Source organism: Erythrolamprus reginae, chromosome 3 (assembly GCF_031021105.1).
Source record: "Erythrolamprus reginae isolate rEryReg1 chromosome 3, rEryReg1.hap1, whole genome shotgun sequence".
NCBI lineage: Eukaryota > Metazoa > Chordata > Lepidosauria > Squamata > Dipsadidae > Erythrolamprus > Erythrolamprus reginae.
In genome coordinates, this window is record NC_091952.1 from 233219895 (window position 1) to 233241850 (window position 21956).

The 21956-nt window shown below is 39.2% G+C and overlaps 1 protein-coding gene across 2 annotated transcripts in view; it reads right to left on the reverse strand.

Moving 5' to 3' along the window:
- The window catches only part of RSPO2 (R-spondin 2), a 148282-nt gene that overhangs the window by 22635 nt on the left and 103691 nt on the right, over positions 1-21956 (reverse strand). For both annotated transcript variants that reach the window (XM_070749242.1, XM_070749243.1), the window contains exon 5: positions 21106-21294. In XM_070749242.1, the coding sequence (XP_070605343.1) occupies positions 21106-21294 (189 nt within the window). The remainder of the gene's footprint in view (positions 1-21105; positions 21295-21956) is intronic.

Here is a 21956-nt window from a genome sequence, read left to right on the forward strand (position 1 = left end):
CCATGCAGGTCAATTCAACACGATGAATATTATCCACCACTGTTTCTTCAACATGATTTCCAAAAAATGGAAATTCTTTTTTCCAAATAATGGAAAAAGAAATAATGGCGGGTAACATTTATCATATTGAGTTATTCCGCATAGAACTATCCCGCAATAACTCACATTGAGTTGTCCCGGAGCAAGTTGGCTGTGGTTAAATGGCTGCAGTGAATTAGCCACTGTGAATAGTCCTAAGTCCCTCCACAGGTATATCCGGAATGGGGGAACAGAATAAAGTAGCGTAGAGTAGCGTAGCATAGAGTAGAATAGAATAGAATTTTATTGGCCGTGTGATTGGACACACAAGAAATTTGTCTTGGTACACATACTCTCAGTGTACATAAAAGAAAAGATAAGTTCATCAAGAATCATAACATGGGGCTACCTTTGAAAAGTGTTCGTAAACTTCAGATCGTGCAGAATGCAGCTGCGAGAGCAATCATGGGCTTTCCAAGATATGCCCATTTCACACCAACACTCCGCAGTCTGCATTGGTTACCGATCAATTTCCGGGCACAATTCAAAGTGTTGGTTATGACCTATAAAGCCCTTCATGGCATCGGACCTCCGGTGCCTCCGGGACCACCTTCTGCCGCACGAATCCCAGCGACCAATTAGGTCCCACAGAGTTGGCCTTCTCCGGGTCCCGTCGACTAAACAATGTCGTTTGGCGGGACCCAGGAGAAGAGCCTTCTCTGTGGTGGCCCTGACACTCTGGAACCAGCTCCCCCCGGAGATTAGAACTGCCCCCACCCTCCTTGCCTTTCGTAAAGTTCTTAAGACCCATCTCTGTCGTCAGGCATGGGGGAACTGACACATCTCCCCCGGGCCTATACAGTTTATACATGGAATGTTTGTGTGTGTGTTTGCTTTTAATAATGGGGTTTTTAGTGTTTTTTAAATTATTAGATTTGTTTTTTACATTGTTCTTGTTATTGTTGTGAGCCGCCCCGAGTCTACGGAGAGGGGCGGCATACAAATCCAATAAATAAATAAATAAATAAATAAATAAATAAATAAATAAATAAATAAATAAATAAATAAATAAATAAATAAATAAATAAATAAATAACGTACAACACTTAATGATAGTTCAGGTACAAGTAAGCAATATAGTCCGGGTACATGTAAGAATATAGCACAAATACTAATTTAATTTAATTTAAAGACAATAAAATATTTGGCAAAAGGAACATGTATGTTCGTAGGAAAGCTTCCGAAGTAATCCTTCCTTTCCTATTTGGGCTAATCCTGCAACTTTATTGGAACCTTTCAAGAAATACAGTTTCCAATGAGCAAAGTACAATCAATTTCATCTGAAAGTCGGGATTTAAAAAGAAAGGGTAGCAGTTCAAAAACACACATTTACTAGAAATGAATATCCAAAACAGCATCCTACTGGTTCAGTGGTTTAAATGTAGAATATAATAATTATTTTTTTCAAATATTGTAATCTGATAAAGATCATGACAGATTGAGAGAGAGGCTAAAAAACAATTGCCAAAGCAGCAACTAAAAAAAAGTTTGTCAGTAATGTCTTTTGCAGAATTTTTAATGTTAAAAATTTCCCATCATGATACTTGAATCCAAAGTCCAATATCAAAGTTGATAATTGTGAATTGAATTCTGCAACTCAGACAGAATCATTTCCAATTTTGAGAATTATATGCTTGGAATTTTTGGAATTCCAAACTTACTGGAATCATTTCCAAACTCCACATACACACATGCACATTAAATTATTAAATCTGGATTGATCTTCCTTTAAGCAATTTTATGTAATTAATCTAATTTTAAATTAATTTAGTCATGTAGAAATGTACAAAAACATTATAAATATTGCTTAAAGGAGAATCAATCGACATCTAATAATCACAGGGCTTTTTTTCCCTAGGAGAATCCTGGCCAGAAAGAATAATAAAAGTCCAAGTAAAAATACTATATTTTCTCATATTTTCTTGTTTTTAAAGAGAAAAAATCTTCTTGAAACTTGAAAAAAAAAATAAAGAGAAAACATGTTAGTACACAAACAAAAACAATTTATAGAACTTGACTGTTTTATCTTCATCCAAACCAGACAAATGCTTCAAAAAGATATTAAACAATATATCACTTCATTTTCTGTTGAGAAGGCTACCCCATTCTAAGCCATGCCATTTTCATTATTGAAGAATTATGAATACTTCTCTCCCCAAGAGAATATTTTGGTGGCTAAATGGCCACATGAAATAAAAAAAAAGGACTGTAGAAAAAAAACATTTTAATGTGAAATTTGCTGAAACAATGTATTAAATTGCAAGGCTGGAATTCACATCATTTGTTTTCTAAGCTGTAATCATAAAAGAATTTACAAGGGCCCCCAACCCATCAACCCAGTGGGAGTCACTACTGAATAAACATTCATGAGGCTGCTATGTCAGTAAAAGTACTTTGAAGAGGGACTTTACAAATCATACTCTAATTCTTCAAAATGCTTTTTGCTAGTAATTCTGTAATGATTTTAAAGAAAATATGGAGAAGTGGCTTCTTTTTTTTAATGGCTTCATTGTTTCTAATAATTGCATATGCTGGAAATATATGTAGTTTTTAAAACAATACATTTGTTGTGACTTCCATTTCCAAACTCACTTTTAAGGATTATTCTTCTACTCTATTAAATGTCGTATATTAAACACCTGGTTTTCCCAGTTGCAATGTATGGTTGTGAAAGTTGGACCATAAGAAAGGCTCAGTACCAAAGAATTGAGGCCTTTGAACTATGGTGCTAGAGAAGACTTTTGCGAGTCCAAGGCGATCAAACCAATCAGTCCTTGAGGATTAGATTAGATTAGATTTATTGGATTTATATGCCGCCCCTCTCCGCAGACAGAAGCCTGAATTCAACCCTGACTGCTCTTTAGAAAGCCAAATCCTAAAGATGAAGCTCAAATACTTTGGCCACCTAATGAGAAGGAAGGACTCACTGGAGAAGAGCCTAATGCTGGGAAAGATTGAGGGCAAAAGAAGAAGGTAGCAACAGAGAATGAGGTCAGTAGATGAAGTCACTGAAGTAGTAGGTTAAATGGTAGTAGGTTAAATGGACTCCGGAGGACAGTAGAGAACAGGAAGACCTGAAGGAATGTTATCCTTGGGGTCATGATGGGTTGGACAGGACTTTGCAACTAAGAACAATAGTCTTTGCTTTGGGTTTTTTTTCTTTTTGGCTGTATTGTCTCTTCATCTGTAAGCAGTCAAGAGTTAGTCAGATAGTGAGGGAGGGAGGGAAAGAGGGATGGAGAGAGGCAATTCACTACATGATGTAAGCCTTCATTAAAAATTATGAATTATAATCCATCGTTCTGGTCCAGAGAGGATTGATAAATGCACTTCTATTTCTTAACTTCTAGCTCTTGGAGGCAATCACAGCATCTTTTTCTTTACTGAATACCTATAACTATTACTTATTTTACCTGGAAAACATCACAGATCATAGTTAAGAATATCTCCTTCTAACAGACAAGAGTAGAGACATTAGGAAAGTAAATTGTTTTAACTATTTTAGTCAGGGATGAAATGTAAATTTTTTCCCTACTGATTCTGTGGGCATGGCTTATTTTATGGGGGTGGTTTGGAGGTCAGGTGGGCATGGCTTCAGGTGGGCATGGCTTGATGGTCAGGTGACTTGTTGGGCATGCTTGGTGGTCAAGTGACCTGGTAGGCAACGTGTAAAATGTGGTGAAACTCATTTAACAAAGCTGTTGCTTAGCAACGAAAATTTTGGCCTCAATTGTGGTCATAAATCTTTCTTTCTTTCTTTCTTTTCTTTTATCTTCTCTTTATTTCTTTCTTTCTTCCTTCCTTCCTTCCTTCTTACTTTCTTTCTTTCCTTTCTTTATTTTTTTCCTTCTTTTTCTTTCTTTCCTTCCTTCTTTCTTTCCCACCCTTCTCCCTCCCTTCCTTTCCTTTCCTTATATATCTATCATCTATCTATCTATCTATCTATCTATCTATCTATCTATCTATCTTCTATCTGTCTATCTATCTATCTATCTATCTATCTATCTATCTATCTATCTATCTAGAGATCATCATCTATATCTATATCATCATATCTCTCTGTCTCTGTGTTTGTCTGTCTTTCTCTTTTTCAGAGTTTTATTGCAATGCATACAGGTTCAAATCTGGCAAAGAAAAGACACAGATTGTTGTTTTTCCACTCACCCGCCTAACCCCCCCCCCAAACCAAAAAATAGCATGCAATATGAAACAGCCAGGGAAAACTCTTGCATGAACACGGAGGCTGAATCGTGCCATACCTCTGACACCTCCAAGTCAAAAAGGCCAGAACAGCTTTGGAAAGAGAGTTAAATTTGGGCAAATAAAAGTGGGGATGTGGACAGTTTCCCCTTTCCACCAACTGCTGAGTTAAATGGAAGCAGGAGAATTGAAATGAAATTCTCTCCAGATTTGCAGAAACCCTCCTTTTGATGGGCTTTTTTTGCAGGGAAAGAAAATAAGGTGGGGTGGGGTGTATCTCCCTGGAGCCCCCTTTTTCCAAATTGACCCCCATATATGAGGAGCTGGTGAGTCCTATCCTTCCTTGAGGATGGTTTTTGTAACTTTGTAGTTATGTGCAAATGCGCCAGGCAGTGGTGGCGGTGGGGGCAGAATTTGCCTGCGTTCTCCATCATCCTAGAAGAGCGTCACACACAGGGGGGTTTTCTGGTGCGGAGCAGTTTCGGCATGACACAGAGCTTGCTTGGGAGAGCCAGTGGCAGTGGCTGCATGGGAGAGGCCAAAGAAGCTCTCTGCCATCCCAGAACTGTGCCATGAGGCGGTGGTGGTTTACCTATTGTGGCTCCAGGCCTCAGCAGGCCGATCCAGAAGGGAGGCACCTGAGCAGGCAGGCAGGAAGGGCCACAGACCTGAATGTCAACAGGTAACCCGCCGCTGCCTCAGCACCTGCCAGGAGCATCTTTTTCCGCCATCATGGCACGCCAAACTTTGAGCGACAGCAGGAAGCATCCCGAGAGCCAGGGGAGGTGCCCCACATGCCAATCCTAGCTCCATGGGCCCCTCTGCCTCCCTTCTTCCCTGCCTCCTCCTCCTGCTGCCAGGTAGGGAAGGAGGGCAATGAGAGAGGTGGCGGTAGCCCCTGTCAAACACAGCACACAGAGGAGGCAGACAAGGCGTGTCCAACACACCTGTTAATCCAGCCGCCATGCAACTACAAGTATGGCGCAGAAGCTGCTGGTGGCCGGGACGGCATCAGTCCCCCCCCCCCACATGCAGGGAGGGGAGAGGGCTAGGACTGCACTTGGAAGGGGCTGCCTCTTTGCTTTCCTCCCTCGCTGCCTACCTGCAGATGTCCACCTGCCCTCCCGAAGCAGCGCTGCCATCATTCACTTTTGTTCCGTGGAGGGAAAGGAAGAAAGAAGGCAGCGAGACCAGCAGCTGCTTCCAAGCCCAGGCCCCACTCTTTCGCCGATGGAGTCAGTGCACGGCTGTGAAGGACACTCATCACCTGGAACACCACAGCAATGGTTTGCTTTCTTCTTTCTCCTGCCACCACCCCTCTTAGCCCTAACGCAACAGCTGCATCTTCCCAAAGGGCTGCCCACCCACCGACTGGCCAGGCCTGGCCAGAAGCAGCACTTCTCCTGTCACAGGCTGGACACTGGCTTCGGAAGGCAAGCGGGCAGTCCGCGTGGAAGGCAGGAAAGCATGTCGGAGATGCAGGGAAAGGAGTAGCTGACATCTCCCTTCCCTCTGCCACCCCGCCATGCTTTCCACTGCCTTCCACGTGGCCTTCCCTAGCTGGCCACGGGGACACTGGGAAGGCTGCGAGAAAGGCAGGAAAGCATGTCGGGTTGGTTCAAAATAAAATCCAAACAGTATTTATTAACATCTAAGATTCAAACATGGCTAGAATTATGGGTGTGTGTTGAAATCTCCCTTGCAGTCATCAATTAATTGGCAGCTCTTCAAACTGCAATGACAAGCAAATACTAAAGAGAAAAATGGATCAAGATTTTGTCTCTCCCCACCAATGCTGAATGGCATGACAGCTGCTTTTAACAGCAAACTTTTATCTTTATTTTATTTTTAAAAAATGCTTTCTTTTTTATAGAGATGCACTTTTAAAGGGTTATCATTTATTATGGCAAATTGGGTTTTCTTTGAGCTAATAGCCTGAATCTGTTCATTGATTTGCATGAAAAAATTAGACATCATGAGTCTATTTGGCAAAATTCCTCCAGCATGTGGGTCTAGAAGTCATGCCCCTAGCTTGAACTCTTTCATGCAAGTTCATAATAAATCTGACACTCCATAAAGTAACCACTTCCATTAGCGCCCTACTGCTGCACCAGCCAAAACCTTGCAATTGGATACCTCAACACTTTTGAGCTGCCCAACCGAACCTGACTCCATACTGGGTTCTCAGAAATTCCATCTTCAATTCCCCTTACCCTGGAGAGTTCAATACGTCATCCTAAATTATATATATTAAAAAGCAATGTATTGCAATCACTGTGAAAGAGCCTAGCTTCTTCGACAAAGGTATTTTGCTTGGAACAGAAACTGTGACCTTAATGGAAAGAACCAAAATCAGATTTTCTTTCTTTCTTTCTTTCTTTCTTTCTTTCTTTCTTTCTTTCTTTCTTTCTTTCTTTCTTTCTTTCTTTCTGTTGTTAGAATTTACAAATTGAAAGAACTTTCAGCTATTCCAGTAAAAGATATGAAATGCATCTGCTAAGTCTTTGCCTTTGTTTCCAAAATGACAGCTTATCGATATGGTAGAAAGTAAAGCTTATTAAGGAGCACGATCTATAGCATTTAGGGGAGTAAAAACACTTTGTTTGCAACCAACACATACAAATTTTGCACCTTTCATTTTCATTTGTTGATCGAATATGTGTAGCTCTTCCGTACATTTGAGTCATTTACTGTTCTCCTGCTATTTACTGGAAGGAAAAGTGAACATTACACTTTCATTACTCTGGGTGACTAACAATACTTTAAAAACCAACTAAGAAATCAGCCAAGCAATATATAATAAGGCAGTGCATCGTCCCTGCACAAGTCAGGCTTACTACCCCATCCCCAGTTCAAATGGCAGAAAGACATTACATGTTCTCCATTTGCAATCTACCTCTTGCTTACTCACTGACTTTGTTTGGCGCAAGTCGAGAGGGAAGGTCACACATGACAATCATGTGATTGTGGGATGCTACAAAGTTGTAATCATGAGCCTGTATCCGTACACCCAGGTTGTGGTCATATTAATACAGGGGTGCTTCAATGGCTCTAAACACACATGCCCTCATCACCTCGAGGCTCCACTACTGTAACGCTCTCTACATGGGGCTACCTTTGAAAAGTGTTCGGAAACTTCAGATCGTGCAGAATGCAGCTGCGAGAGCTATCATGGGCTTTCCTAAATATGCCCATGTTACACCAACACTCCGCAGTCTGCATTGGTTGCCGATCAGTTTCCGGTCACAATTCAAAGTGTTGGTTATAAAGCCCTTCATGGCACCGGACCAGATTATCTCAGGGACCGCCTTCTGCTGCACGAATCCCAGCGACCAGTTAGATCCCACAGAGTGGGTATTCTCCAGGTCCCGTCAACTAAACAATGCCGCTTGGCGGGACCCAGGGGAAGAGCCTTCTCTGTGGCGGCCCCGGCCCTCTGGAACCAACTCCCCCCAGAGATTAGAACTGCCCCTACCCTCTTTGCCTTTCGCAAACTCCTTAAAACCCACCTTTGTCGTCAGGCATGGGGGAAATGAGATACCCTTTCCCCCTAGGCCTTTACAATTTTATGCATGGTATGTCTGTATGTATGTTTGGTTTTTTATTATAATGGGTTTTAATTGTTTTTAGTATTGGATTATTGTTATATGCGGTCTTATTATTACTGTTAGCCACCCCGAGTCTCCGGAGAGGGGCGGCATACAAATCCAATAAATAAATAATAAATAAGTACCACTCATTCAGCACTGTCATAAATGCACACCATTGATGAATGAGTGGGTGTTAAGTGGGGACCATTTGTACCCTTCACTGGATATCTTTAAGCAGAGGCTAAGGGGCCATCCATGAGGAAAGTGTTAATCTGGATTCCTAGAAGCTTAAATAAAATCCTTCTGATTCTTTGATTCTATAATAAATTGCTCTTTCTTAGGTAGGAAAAATGCTGTGGAAGGAGATATTTGTTGGAGACTATCATTCCTTTCTTCTTTATAAGTATACCCTACATAAGAAGTTTCTTGGATTGGTTGATTTAACCTTAATAAGAATACAATGAGAGTGAGAAGGAAGAATACAATGAGAGTGAGAAGGAAAGACATACAAACACACAATGGAAAAATCAGCGCAAATGCAGGATGAAACCAAAGGCTATAGCCAATGCTACGGATTTCCACTTAAGTCAGTGGGGTTCCCCCTTGTTCCCCCTTCCAGCTTTTGCATATGCTTTACATCTGTTATAGGTCTCCCAACCCATCTGGAGCTGATTTAGGCCTGGAGATGCAGGAGGAACAGGACTTCATTCTGTCCATGGTTTCTGCTCTCCACTGTGGCAAAAAGTTTATGTTTTTAAATAAATATATTTCCTTAGGGGGAAAAAAAAGTTCAAAATGGACTCTCCCCCCCACCCTAAATGCCTCACTGTACAGCATTTATCATCAACTTCTTGCAATGATCTGCTTCAGCATGATTTATAAAAGATCAAATGCCAGCTACGTTTTCAGATAATGGAATACGTTGAAGATGTTTGGCTTCCTTATGGAAATACAATGTTTTGCCCCTCCCCTCCCCTAGAAATTGGTAACAGCAAAGCACAATTGATAAATGCAACATAATTTATCCTCTTTTGTTAGGAGAGCAAATTGCTTCCTTATGATTCAACATGTACTTTGCATACCCGTTTAGTTCCTTGAATTATGGATTGATTTGCAAAAACGACCCTTTCAACTACATCGACGTCCAATTTTGCAACTCCCCTCTCAAACGTGATGCTCTTACTCAGAAAGAAATAGTAATTGTATACTTCAGTTTCGCATCTTGCAACTGTTGATTTTCTTGGAGTGAGGGTATTTTTCACCACAATGCTTAATTTGACTTTTGCTCAAGCAGCAAGGTCTTTTTTGGAGCACCCTCAAATTCTTGTTGGTTTTTTTTGCTTTTGAATTCAGGCTTCTGTCTTAAATCTGCTGTCTGGGGTTTGACTTTATTCTTGCCAACAAATCTGCTCATTGGTTTGTTGTCTATTTTCTGGGCAGAGGTAATTTAACAAAATCAAATTTGAAAAATTAGGATTATTATTATTATTATTATTATTATTATTATTATTATTTATTTACTTACTTACTTACTTACTTACTTACTTACTTACTTACTTACTTACTTACTTACTATTTATTTATTGGATTTGTATGCCACCCCTCTCCGTAGATTCGGGGCAGCTAACAACAATGATAAAAACAACATGTAACAATCCAATCCAATACTAAAATAACTAAAAAACCCTTATCATAAAAACCAAACATACATACAGACATACCATGCGTAAATTGTAAAGGCCTAGGGGGGAAGAATATCTCAGTTCCCCCATGCCTGATGGCAGAGGTGGGTTTTAAGAAGCTTACAAAAGGCGAGGAGGGTGGGTGCAATTCTAATCTCTGGGGGGAGTTGGTTCCAAAGGGCCAGGGCCACCACAGACAAGGCTCTTCCCCTGGATCCCGCCAAACAACATTGTTTAGTTGACGGGACTCGGAGAAGGCCCACTCTGTGGGACATAACTGGTTGCTGGGATTCGTGCAGCAGAAGGTGGTCCCTGAGATAATCTGGTCGGGTGCCATGAAGGGCTTTATAGGTCATAACCAATTTGGGAGAAACAATGAGGAAAAGCAAGGATATGGGGATGAGACAGTATTTATTTATTGACATTGGGCGGCTATATGAACTCCCTATATATAAACATAAAAGAATCATACATATGTTTGTGAGAGTAATTAAAAATGGAGAAGAAATTCATTCAATTAGATGTTTTACACAACATTTTCCAGTGGTCTTGAGTCTACTTATGAATCCACTGGAAATTATTCAAATATTGGTAAAGATATTTTAAAAATGTGTTTACCAAAGAAAAACTTGCACAAAAATGCAATATGCTATACAGAAATTGGATGACATATGTACATGAAGAAACATGTATAGGCAGTCCTCTTTGATCACTTATACATGATCAAAATTTGGACACTTGCAACTGGCATATATTAATAATGGTTGCAATGTCCCGGGATGATGTTATCTTTCGTGACCTTCTGTTAAGAAAAGTCATCTAAGAAGCCAGATTCACTTACCAACCATGTTAACAACTGCAGTGGCACACTTAACAAACTGTGACAAGAGAGGTTAGCATTAGCATTTAGACTTGTTATACCACTTCACAGTGCTATACAGCCATCTCTAAGTGGTTTACAGAGAGTAAGCATATTGCCCCCAACAATTTGGGTCCTCATTTTATCCTCATTGGAAGGATGGAAGGCTGAGTCAACCTTGAGCTTACGGAGATTCGATCTGCCAAACTGCTGGCAGCCAGTGATCAGCAGAAATAGCTTGCAGTACCACTGCGCTACTGAGGCTCTAAAATTGGGCAAAATTCTCTTGCTTAGCAATAAAAAAATTGGACTCAATTGCTGTCATAAGTCAAGGACTATCTGTATTAAAAATACAAATATTAGGGGACAGACATAATTATGCATATTGGATTTTTCCTCCACAATTTTCCCACACACTCATATAGATAAACTGAGGTAACGACTAGTGATGGGTGAACCCAACGGTGTTCAGGTTTGGCAAGTTCAGACGAACATTACGTAAAATTCAGCTGAACCCGAACCGAACCCGAACTCGAACCCGAACGGGGAATCCCTCCCACAAAGAGATTCCGGGGGCGGAGCTTTGACGTCACCGGCAGGTTGCTAAGGACGCCAAGGTGATCACTTCCTGGATTCCATGGAATCCAGGAAGTGATCACCTTGGCGTCCTTAGCAACCTGCTGGTGACGTCAAAGCTCCAAACGCCAAACACGACCCCGAACTTTGCCCGAAATTTGAAAAAATTTCGTGTTCATGTTCAACATACCGAACACCACAAAATTTTGTGGGTTCGGTTCGCCCATCACTAATGACCCCTACTGAAGCTCAAAATTGCAAAATGAGAAACTGAACAAAATTAAAATTGATAGGTTCATTTGTGTTTGGCCATAACTGAAAGGAGGGTTTTGGGCAGGGGTTTGTTTGTTTGTTTGTTTGTTTGTTTATTTATTTTATTAGATTTGTATGCCGCCCCTCTCAGTAGACTTGGGGCGGCTGGTTGGTTCTGATATCTTATATACTATCATTTAACCAACTATTCCTAACAAAAGAATATTTCCAGTAGAACATTTCATAAGCAAGTGGTTTCTCATAGGCAAATAGTTAGGAAAAAAAAATACAAACACTATCTTTTAGATAAATTATTGAAATTCAAAAATCCTTAACCAAATTATTTTAGCCTGTAAACAGAAAAATAAGAAATAACTGCAGCTCCTTGCTTAATGTCATTAACATTAACAAAATACCTTTGAACCTTTTCCCTCTATATGATATGCTATGAAATTATTAATTAATGTAGAAAAATAACTGAGAACTCACTCACGAAGCAATTGTTACTTGATCTATAGTGGCATGATCTTGAATCAGATAATCCAATTAACAGAAGTTTGCAAGCAAGGAGAGATAATGATGGGATTACGAAACCTTAAATCCATATTTCTCTCATTGTCATTTTCTTGTTCTAGCAGATAAGAACAATGAGGTTTGTTTTTTTTTTAAAAAAAATGGGTACCCTCAAACATTTCTTTCCCAACAAAACCTAAGCAAAATCTGTCTCTACTGGCAGGAAAATGTCATATCAGGATATAGTTATAAAGTACCATTTACATACCAAACTGAGATTTTGATCTGATCTGATTTCCAACTTCATCAGATAAATTGAAACCATCCTAACAAGATGCAATGTACTATAGAGTTACTGAGCAGTCCCATGCCCTCAATCAAGAGAGACAATTTCATTCTGGGTACATCACATTTTAATGCAAATGTTCAAATTTCAATGTTTTGAAAGCAATGTATGAAATCGAACAGTTAATTTTAAAATTTGCATTACTTCCAGTTTCATGAAGCAATTTAATCAAAGTATAAAGATGCATAGTTTAGGCAAGATATATACAAATGTAGTATACTGTATAGTGAAAATAAGATGCAATAAAGTTTACATTTGGGGAAATGCTTATAAAAATGTACATCTTTGCAAAATTGTGGTAAAAAATGAGCACATTTTCGTGCAGAGTTATTGGTAAAAACAACCCTCTTTCAGTTTTATGCAGAAATTTGAACCCATTAAGAGCAAAATGAAAAACAGAAAGGAATCCTTAATGTCAGATGCAATCATTCCAAATGTCAAATCTACATTTTAAACAACTATACTGTACAAACCTGAAAGGTTTTAAATATGTAGGAGATTAAAGGCATGAAGGAAATGGTTGTTTCCTTTGGTCAAAATATATGGGAATCCTGGAGTTTGGTGGCTCCATTCAAACAAGCAAACAAACAAATTATAATCCTTTCATAGAATTAAACAAGATTTGCCATATTTTCAAATATTAGAAAGAGAAATAGAAAACACAATTTTCATTAGAATATGGGCTGACAAATATGAAGTACAGTAGTACCTCTAACTAATAATTCCTCTACTTGAGAACTTTTCTAGATGTTCAAGATTTTTTTTGTCTCTTCTTTAGAACCATTTTCTACTTTTCTACCATTTTCTGCGAGAGCTATTATGGGCTTCTCTAAGTATGCCCATATTACTCCAACACTCCGCAGTCTGCATTGGTTGCCGATCAGTTTCCGGTCACAATTCAAAGTGTTGGTTATGACCTATAAAGCCCTTCATGGCACCGGACCAGAATATCTTCGGGACCGCCTCCTGCCGCACGAATCCCAGCGACCGGTTAGGTCTCACAGAGTCGGCCTTCTTCGGGTCCCGTCGACTAAACAATGCCGTCTGGCGGGACCCAGGGGAAGAGCCTTCTCTGTGGGGGGCCCCGACCCTCTGGAACCAGCTCCCCCCTGAGATTAGGATTGCCCCCACACTCCCTGCCTTTCGTAAACTCCTTAAGACCCACCTCTGCCATCAGGCATGGGGGAACTAAAACATCTCCCCCTTGCCCATGTTGTTTTTGCCATTTGACTGATTGACTGTGTGCCTGTTTTTTATATTTATTGGGACTGTTTTTATGAATTTATTAATTTTAAATTGTAATTAGATTGGTGGGCATTGGATTTGTTATTATGTACTGTTTTTTATTATTGCTGTGAGCCGCCCCGAGTTTGCGGAGAGGGGCGGCAAATAAATCCAATAAATCTAATTTAATCTAATCTATTTAAGAACCTGAGCCTGGAAAAAATTTCCCAGGAAATTTGAGAGCAGCACGAAGGCCCAGGCAGTTTCTTGCCATTCCCCCTTTAATCCGGGCCATCTTGGGCTTTGGCATTCCAGAGTGAACGGAGCATTTTCCTTTCTCTGGGCGCTTGGAGAGGGAATAAACCTCTGCCAGCGCCCAGAGTAAAGAAACGCTCCTTTCACTTTGGGCAGCCTAGAGCGAATGGAGCGTTTTCCTTTCTCTGGGCACTTGGAGAGGGAATAAACCACTTAGCCATGGTGACATTGATTCCTATGGGAAAAATTGCTTCTACTTGCAAACTTTTCTACTTAAGAATCTGATCATGGAACAAATTAAGTTCTTATGTAGAGGTACCACTGTATAGAAAATACGAAATGACTTTCTGCTATAAATATTTCATACGACTGCAGAACTGATTAGGGTTTGGGCAATAGTGGGTTCTAAAACCTTTTACTATTGGTTTGCACATGCATGCATGCTCAGAAGCATCCTGGATGAGTGGGCGGAACCTCCCGCCACTGGTGCTACGGTTTCTTAGAACCGGGCTGAACCCACCGCTGGGTTTGGGGCACATATTCTTCAGCCCAGAGGTGGGTTCCTTCCAGTTCAGACCGCTTCACCCAAATTGGTAGCGATCCATCAATGACATCACAATGATGTCATGGAACCAGTTTGGTTAGTGCCAGTCGGTGGGCACAGCTATCTTTTTAATTGTTTTTTTAAAAATTAAATTTATTTTTTCTTCTGAGCAGGTGCAGAAACTGAGTTTCCAGCATTGTGCATCCGTTACCATCTTGTTTTTGGCTTTTTCTTTTGCAATTTTATTTTTTGGCACTGCACATGTGTGCACGAAGCGCATGCGCACCCACTCAGCGGTGCAGTCACATGGCACAGGAGGAAGCGAACTGGCAGTGATGTAAGTTAGAACCCACCCCGGCTTCAGCCCTTTACCTGAAGTCTTGCAATATTACGTGTAAAGAATTGCATAGACCACATGTGTCCAACCTTTTAGCTTGCGTAAGCTAGAGCAGTGATTTTCAACCTTTTTTGAGCCGCGGCACATTTTTTACATTTACAAAACCATGGGGCACATGGGGGGGGGGGCTAAAAAAAGTTTGGACAAAAAATTCTCTCTTCCTTTCGCTCTATTTCTCCCTCCCTCTTTCTCTCCCTTCCTCTTTTTTTTCTCTCTCCATCCCTTTCTTTCTCTCTTCCTTCTTTCCTCTTTTTTACTCTATTTCTCTCTCCCTCCCTACCTCCCTCTATGTCTTTCTCTCTCTCACCTTCCCTCCCTCTCTTTCTCTCTCTCTCTCTCTTGCTTTCTTTCTTGCTCTCTATTGCTCTCTTTCTCTTATTCTCTTTCTCTCTCTCGCTTTCTTTGTCCTTCTTTCTCTCTTGTTATCTTTCTCTCTCACTTGCTTGCTTTCTCTCTCTCTCTCTCTTTCTCTCTCTTGTTTTCTTTCTCTCTCTGAGCTTCGCGGCACACCTGACCATGTCTCGTGGCACACTAGTGTGCCACGGCACACTGGTTGAAAAACACTGAGCTAGAGGAGTGAAGAGGAATTGTCTTGTCCACATTTATAAAATGCACAGTATAATATACAGAAACACATATAATGATATTAGAAATTTATAACCTTGTGAGACCACATTATTACCTGTCCAAGGCTGCATGTGGCCCATTGGCTGGACAACCTGTCATAGATCAAAATACAGCTTTTTATGAAGACTGTGCAAGATTTAAATTCTAATATCACAGACTCACTTACTAAAGATTCTAGACATCGATAGGGCTTTTTAGGACAAATCTGTTCTTAAATTACCAATGGCCACATTATTATTTGGCAACTCATTCATTTCAAATTCAGGTGGTAACTCTCAGGACTGAGAAGTGTAGATGTTATTACAACTAAGAAACCTATATTGCTTTGCTTTTCATAAAAATGATTGCCAATTTGAGTTACTATGTGGCATAGATAGTTGGAACTTTTCACCACTACAGTAGTTTTATTTAGAATTCTAAAAGCATGCTGTAAGTACCCTTAAAAAGAGTGGGAAGCTTATCTATTCTGCAAAAGAACATAGGTAAAAAAATACGGATAAGAAAATTGAATAAACCTGTTTGGAAACTGCAATATTACTAATTGAAAACACTGTATGCTTAGGGTCCTCATTTTACCCACCTTGGAAGGATGGAAGGTTAAGTCAACCTTGAGCCAGTGACATTTTTTTCTTTTCCTTTTTTGAAGATGGAAACAACATTAGCTCTTCTCTAATCTTCTGATACTTCTGATTCTCAAAGATTATAGTCAATGATTTTAAAATCATATATTACCAGACACCTGGCCATTTTTAATACCTTTAGTATGAGTGTGTTCTCTCCTCAGTTCTTTACCTATGTTGACCTGTATTTCTGTTCTATCCCTAGAATATCACCTTTCCCAGATTGGACCACATGTTTTAATGTAAAAAGCAAGTTACAAAATGGAAATTAAGCAGTTCAAGCTTTTCCTTGCTGCCTGGCACCATTTCATCATATTCTCTAACCAAAAGATTCATAGATATTTACTTGGATGGCAGAAGTATTGCATAAACTGGCCACTGCTACAGAGGCTACCACAAACCAGATGATTATCCTTCAACTGTTTTATTAGCATGTTAAATATGATACTTCACACTTGCAAAACAGAAAAGTCCAACCCAAACCATAAGGAATCATCTATTGGAAAAGCAAACAGGGTTTTGTGCTAGCTCTAAATCAAAAGAAGCTGAAATATTTCAAAATAGTAAAAGCTGAAGTATTAACATAGCTAAGCTATTAATCTCATTAAAGTGTTTTCCTTCCCAAGAAAACCCAATTCTGGGTGATATCCAAAGATCATCAGTGTGGAAAAGTTTGGAGCAATTGGAAATCTATTTTTCATTCTATTAACCACTTTTAATAGTTCCCTAACCTACTTGATGACTGCAGAAACAACTTGAAATATGGCCTGTCCCTCAAGAAGTATTTAATTTTATTAATTACAAATCATCAAATCATCATGTTTTCCTCTATTTTTGGAGGCACCATTCCAAAATATGTAAGACTGGAGATATTTAAAATTCAATTAACTGAAAAAGCAGTTGAAAAAAATAACATTTTTTTTCCTGATGTTCATGGTTTAGACAGTGTTCTTCAACTTAGTGTCTTCTAGAAATTGAATACATACAAAAACAACCAAGTTCAGAAAAGTTATATATTTAATCCAAATTAATTCATGTAGGCACTGATCAGGAATATAGTTCTGGGTAGAAAATGAACCACAAAAGTTTCATGCTTTTTTTGCTCTATAGCAACTATTTATGTGATCAACTTGAAAGCAATTGCATTATTTTTGCCGATGACTTAAAATTATTCAAATTATGTTGTTTTGCAAAGTGATCTCGACTATCTGCCTGAATGGTCATCTATTTGGCAACTTCAAATTTCGATTAACAAATGCTCTGTCTTATATATTGGTAAACGTAACCAGAATGTCAATCATAAGCTACAGTATCTTTCAGAGTATAAAACACACTGTTTTCCCTCCAAAAAGTGGGTGAAAATTTGGGTGCATCTTATACACCGAATGTAGTTCCCGCCCCACCCCGCCCCCCTTCCCCAGCATTTGGCCTCCACACATTGTGTTTTATACTTGTTCCAGGCTGCAGAGATTGCCATAGACCATCATCCTAAAAAACTGAGATTTTCGAGGTTGCAAAAGCAGCCCCTCCCAAACAGAGCTTTCCTTCAAATCTAGACATGGATGCTCATAGGCAGAGTATAAAGTGCATCTTATACTCTGGAGCATCTTATTCTCTGAAAAATAGTATAGATGGCATTGATCTAGCAGATGACCCTCACTTTGTTGAAGACCTAGATGTACCCAATTCTGACAATTTATGCTCCAAAGCTCACGGTAAAAGCATTGCAAAAAAAGTATGGTATTGTAAACTTAATTTTATGAAGCTTTTTTTTCTGGAAACATTTTATTGCTAATTAGAGCTTATAAAACTTATACCTGACCAATTTTAGAGAATTGTTCAACTGTTTGGAATCCCTATCATATATCTGACATCAGTATAATCGAGCGGGTTCAGAAGTACTACACAAAAAAATCTTGTACTCTTCTGTACACAATTGCATTCCTTATGCTACTAGGCTCAAAATTCTCAGTTTCGATAACTTAGAACTACATCGCTTGCAGTCAGATCTAGGTATTGCATACAAAACTATACGTGGTAATGTTTTACTTGTAAATGACTTTTTATGTTTTAATCACAATAATACACATGGGAACATCCGCTTTAAATTCAATGTAAACCGGTCTAAACTTAACTGTAAAAAAATATGCTTTCTGTAAGTTATCAAAGTCTGGAATACCCTACCTGATTCAGTTATCTCAGCTACTAATTTTCACAGCTTCAGTCACAAATTGACTTCCATGGACCTTACTTCATACCAAGTGGTCAGTAGAGTGTGTATAAGTGCACTAACGTGTCTATCAACCCTGTAACTGTATTTTTATTCTCTTATTCTTGTTTGACAAATTCAAATAGATAGGTAGGTAGGTAGGTAGGTAGGTAGATAGATAGATTCAATAGATAGATAGATAGATAGATAGATAGATAGATAGATAGATAGATAGATAGATAGATAGATAGATAGATAGATAGATAGATAGATAGATAGATAGATAGATAGATTCATTGATTTGTTCCACCAACAGAAGGGGAAAGAACTGTCATATCTTGTTAAGTAATATTATAAAAATATAGTGCAAAATAACACAGATTCAATAGAGAACAAAGAAAATGTTGAACTTTTTTTAGCACTGAAAATTCAAATTGTACATGAAACAAGGGAAATGCTTCAACATTTCACTGTATTGTTAATCAGCATGTCCTTGTAGCTTCAGTAGCTGTTATAGCCAGTGGGGTTGTATGGTTTATTAATAATCATTTAATTGAAAAATCTAAGCAAAAGGAGAAATAGTTCCAAAATCAGTATGAATTTTCCTATCAGCTGTGTCCTCGTTTTAAAAAAAGATATGTAAATGAACATATCAAGCAAAACTAAAACTAACAGAAATCCAGATTCAGAGACCTGTTTGTGTTTTATCTCCATACCAAAACAACATATCAGGCTAAACGTGGCAACTAGATGCTGTAATATTTCAAAATGGTATCTGTGAATCTCAGTTAAAAGTTTTGAACTTTGTGTCAAATATTCTTTCTTTCTCAGTTTCTTTTTAGGACTTCTTCACTTCTATTTTTATTTTCATCACCTGTTATTGGCAGGTGATACCATCCTCATTAGTTTGCATGTCAGAGGAAGGACAAACAAGTTGAAAAATAGGGAAGAAGGAAGAAGTTACGGGGAATGTTTTTTTAAAAAATTGCTTAGTACTAAATTGAAGAGAGGTCTTTACTGTAGGCAAATCCACAAAACTATCAGCAAATTTAATAGTTGACTACGTCAGGTTTCCAGTGTAATACTTCAAGATGCTTCCGAGAATAATAAAATGAAAAAAGGCATTTCCAACTATAATACCATGCACAAAAACAAAAGGGATACTATAAACTATTTTAATCCACATTCAAGTATGTCTGATTGCTCAGTTTCAGGATCAAAGAAAAACCATTCCTCCTGCATGGAGCTAAATAAATGGGTCCTAGTGTGCTAAAGCAGACCACATAAAGTGTACCAATGAAATATAAACAAAACAAACTAAAATAGAAAGCATATGTCACAGTGCACACACAGTTGACCCCATCCCTGGTTATTTCCTGGTTTTGGTTTAATCCATCCCACCTTATTAGTGCCTTTGGTTACATAAACTAATACTTATGCTTCACGTTGCTATGAGTTTATAAAATTAAGAACATTAGGAAGGTTTCTTTTTTTAAAAAAATCCCCTCTTTAACAAATACTTCTCCCTCTTAATTCTCTAGCCCTTAGTATTTCCTCTGTAATTAACAAAAATGAGCAGAGAGCAAAAGAGGTGGTTAATTTTATAGTTTTTTTAAAAAAAAATCAAGTCAAATCATAATTAATTATAGAAGGCAGCAAAATATAGGAGCAATCTAACCCACAAATGAGCTACAAAGTATGTCATCTGACTATTAAATCATACTGCATTAAAAAGCTGTCCAATTAGATCTGCAATACACTATGTAAGTTTTCCTGCTTCTCCAGATGGGTTGGCTTGAAGATCATCCATTTCCAAATCAACAAAGCTATGAAGAAGTATAATAAAATCCATCTGGTGGGCGCCATCTTGGGGAAAGTTGCTGCACACAACTACTTGGAAGCAAGTGTCACTGAATGTATGGTACTTTTGATCACACTGACATAGATTTGGACTGTAATAAGTCTTGCAAGATAATCCTCGAGTTACAACCACAATTGTGCCCCAAAATTTATGTTGCTAAATGAAACATTGTTAAGTGAGTTTTCACCCATTTTACAACATTTTTTTGGCCACAGTTGTTAAGTTACAGTTGTTAAGTTTCTAACCCGGTTGTTAAGTGAATCTAGCTTCCCCATTGACTCTGCTTGTCACATGAACCCTGGTACACTGCAACTGTCATAAATATGGGTCAGTTGTCAACCATCTGTATTTTGATCACATGATCATGGGGATGTGGCAATGGTCATAAATGTGAAAAACGGTCATAAGTCACTTTTTTCTCTGTTGTTGTAACTTTGAATGGTCACTAAATGCTGCATTGGTTGCCCATTAGTTTCTGGACACAATTCAAAGAGTTGGTTATGACCTATAAAGCCCTACATGGCATCGGGTCAGATTACCTCTGAGACCACCTTCTGCCACATGAATCCCAGCATCTGGTCAGGTCCCACAGAGTCGGCCTTCTCCAGGTCCCGTCAACCAGACAATGTCGTTTGGTGGGCCTAGGGGAAGAACCTTCTCTGTGGGGGCCCTGGCCCTGTGGAATCAGCTCCCTCCAGAGATTCGCACTGCCTCCACCCTCCCCGCCTTCCATAAAAGCTTAAAATCCTATTTATGCCACCAGGCTTGGGGACATTAAATCCTAGCCCCCTGACCGACGAGTGTATTAGTATGTTTTGTTGAGTGAATTGTGATGAATGTTTTAAAATCATATTAGAGCTTTTTAAAAGTCTTTAAATTAATTGGATTTTTAGATGTATATGGTATATTGTTTCTGATATGTTTTGAGCCGCCACAAGTCCTCGGAGAGGGGCAGCATTCAAATCAAATCAAATCAAATCAATAAATAAACAAACTCTTGTAAGTCGAGGACTACCTCTATTAACAAAACCTTGTCCTTCATTACTATAATACAAGATTCTATGTAGGGTGTTTTTCAAAATTACATTCCTTTGTTCCATCTCTTCAGATACAGTCTGCGTTTCAGCACATGTGCATTAAGAGAAAAGGAGCCCCAGTACTTGATTTAATAAATAAATAAAGTAAAACACTCACTATCTTGTACTTAAGCAAGGTCATCCTTAGTGAGAAATAAGTGCTTATCATGTTCATTTGAACATTTAGTGTCCTTACCTCCCGGGCAGTGTCTCAAGGCCATTTTGCATCTTCTAGACTCTGCAATGGTGGGACATGGTATCGTGTCTTTTGCGGGCTTTTTTATGATTTGCCTTGTTCTCGTTTCCAAACCCCACTTAAATCCACAGGTCTTGTTATTTGTGCTGCAAACTGCCCATTCGCTCCAAGGGCCTACTTGACAACCTTCTGTAAAAAAACCAACACATGCACACACACACCAAGTTAGTATTCTTGTCTTCTAACATTTGCGCCTTCCAGAATATAGAACCCTGGTGGGGAGGAATTAAAACACACAAGCTTTTCATAAAGTTTACTCCCTAGCTCAGGGCTGTGAAACTCACGGTCACAGGCCAAATGTGTCGTGTGCTGGCCATGCACACACCCATTTCAGTAAAGGGGAAAAAAAGTTGTGATACATCACGTCACAACACCATGGCAATGCAGGTTTGACACTCCCGACCTAGCTAATGAAGAATCCAAGATAATTTGAAAGCTTATGTATTATTTATTAATACAGTGGGACCTCTACCTACAAACGCCTCTACTTACTAACTTTTCTAGATAAGAACTGGGTGTTCAAGATTTTTTTGCCTCTTCTCAAGAACCATTTTCCACTTACAAACCCGAGCCCTCAAAACTGTAACCAGAGAAGGTAGGGTGAAGCCTCCATGGGGTCTCTCTAGGAATCTCCTGGGAGGAAACAGGGCCAGAAAAGGTGGGGAGAAGCCACTGTGGGTCCTCTCTAGGAATCTCCTGGGAGGAAACAGGGCCAGAAAAGGTGGGGAGAAGCCTCCACTGGGTCTCTCTAGGAATCTCCCGGGAGGAACCAGGGCCTCCACCCTCCCTGT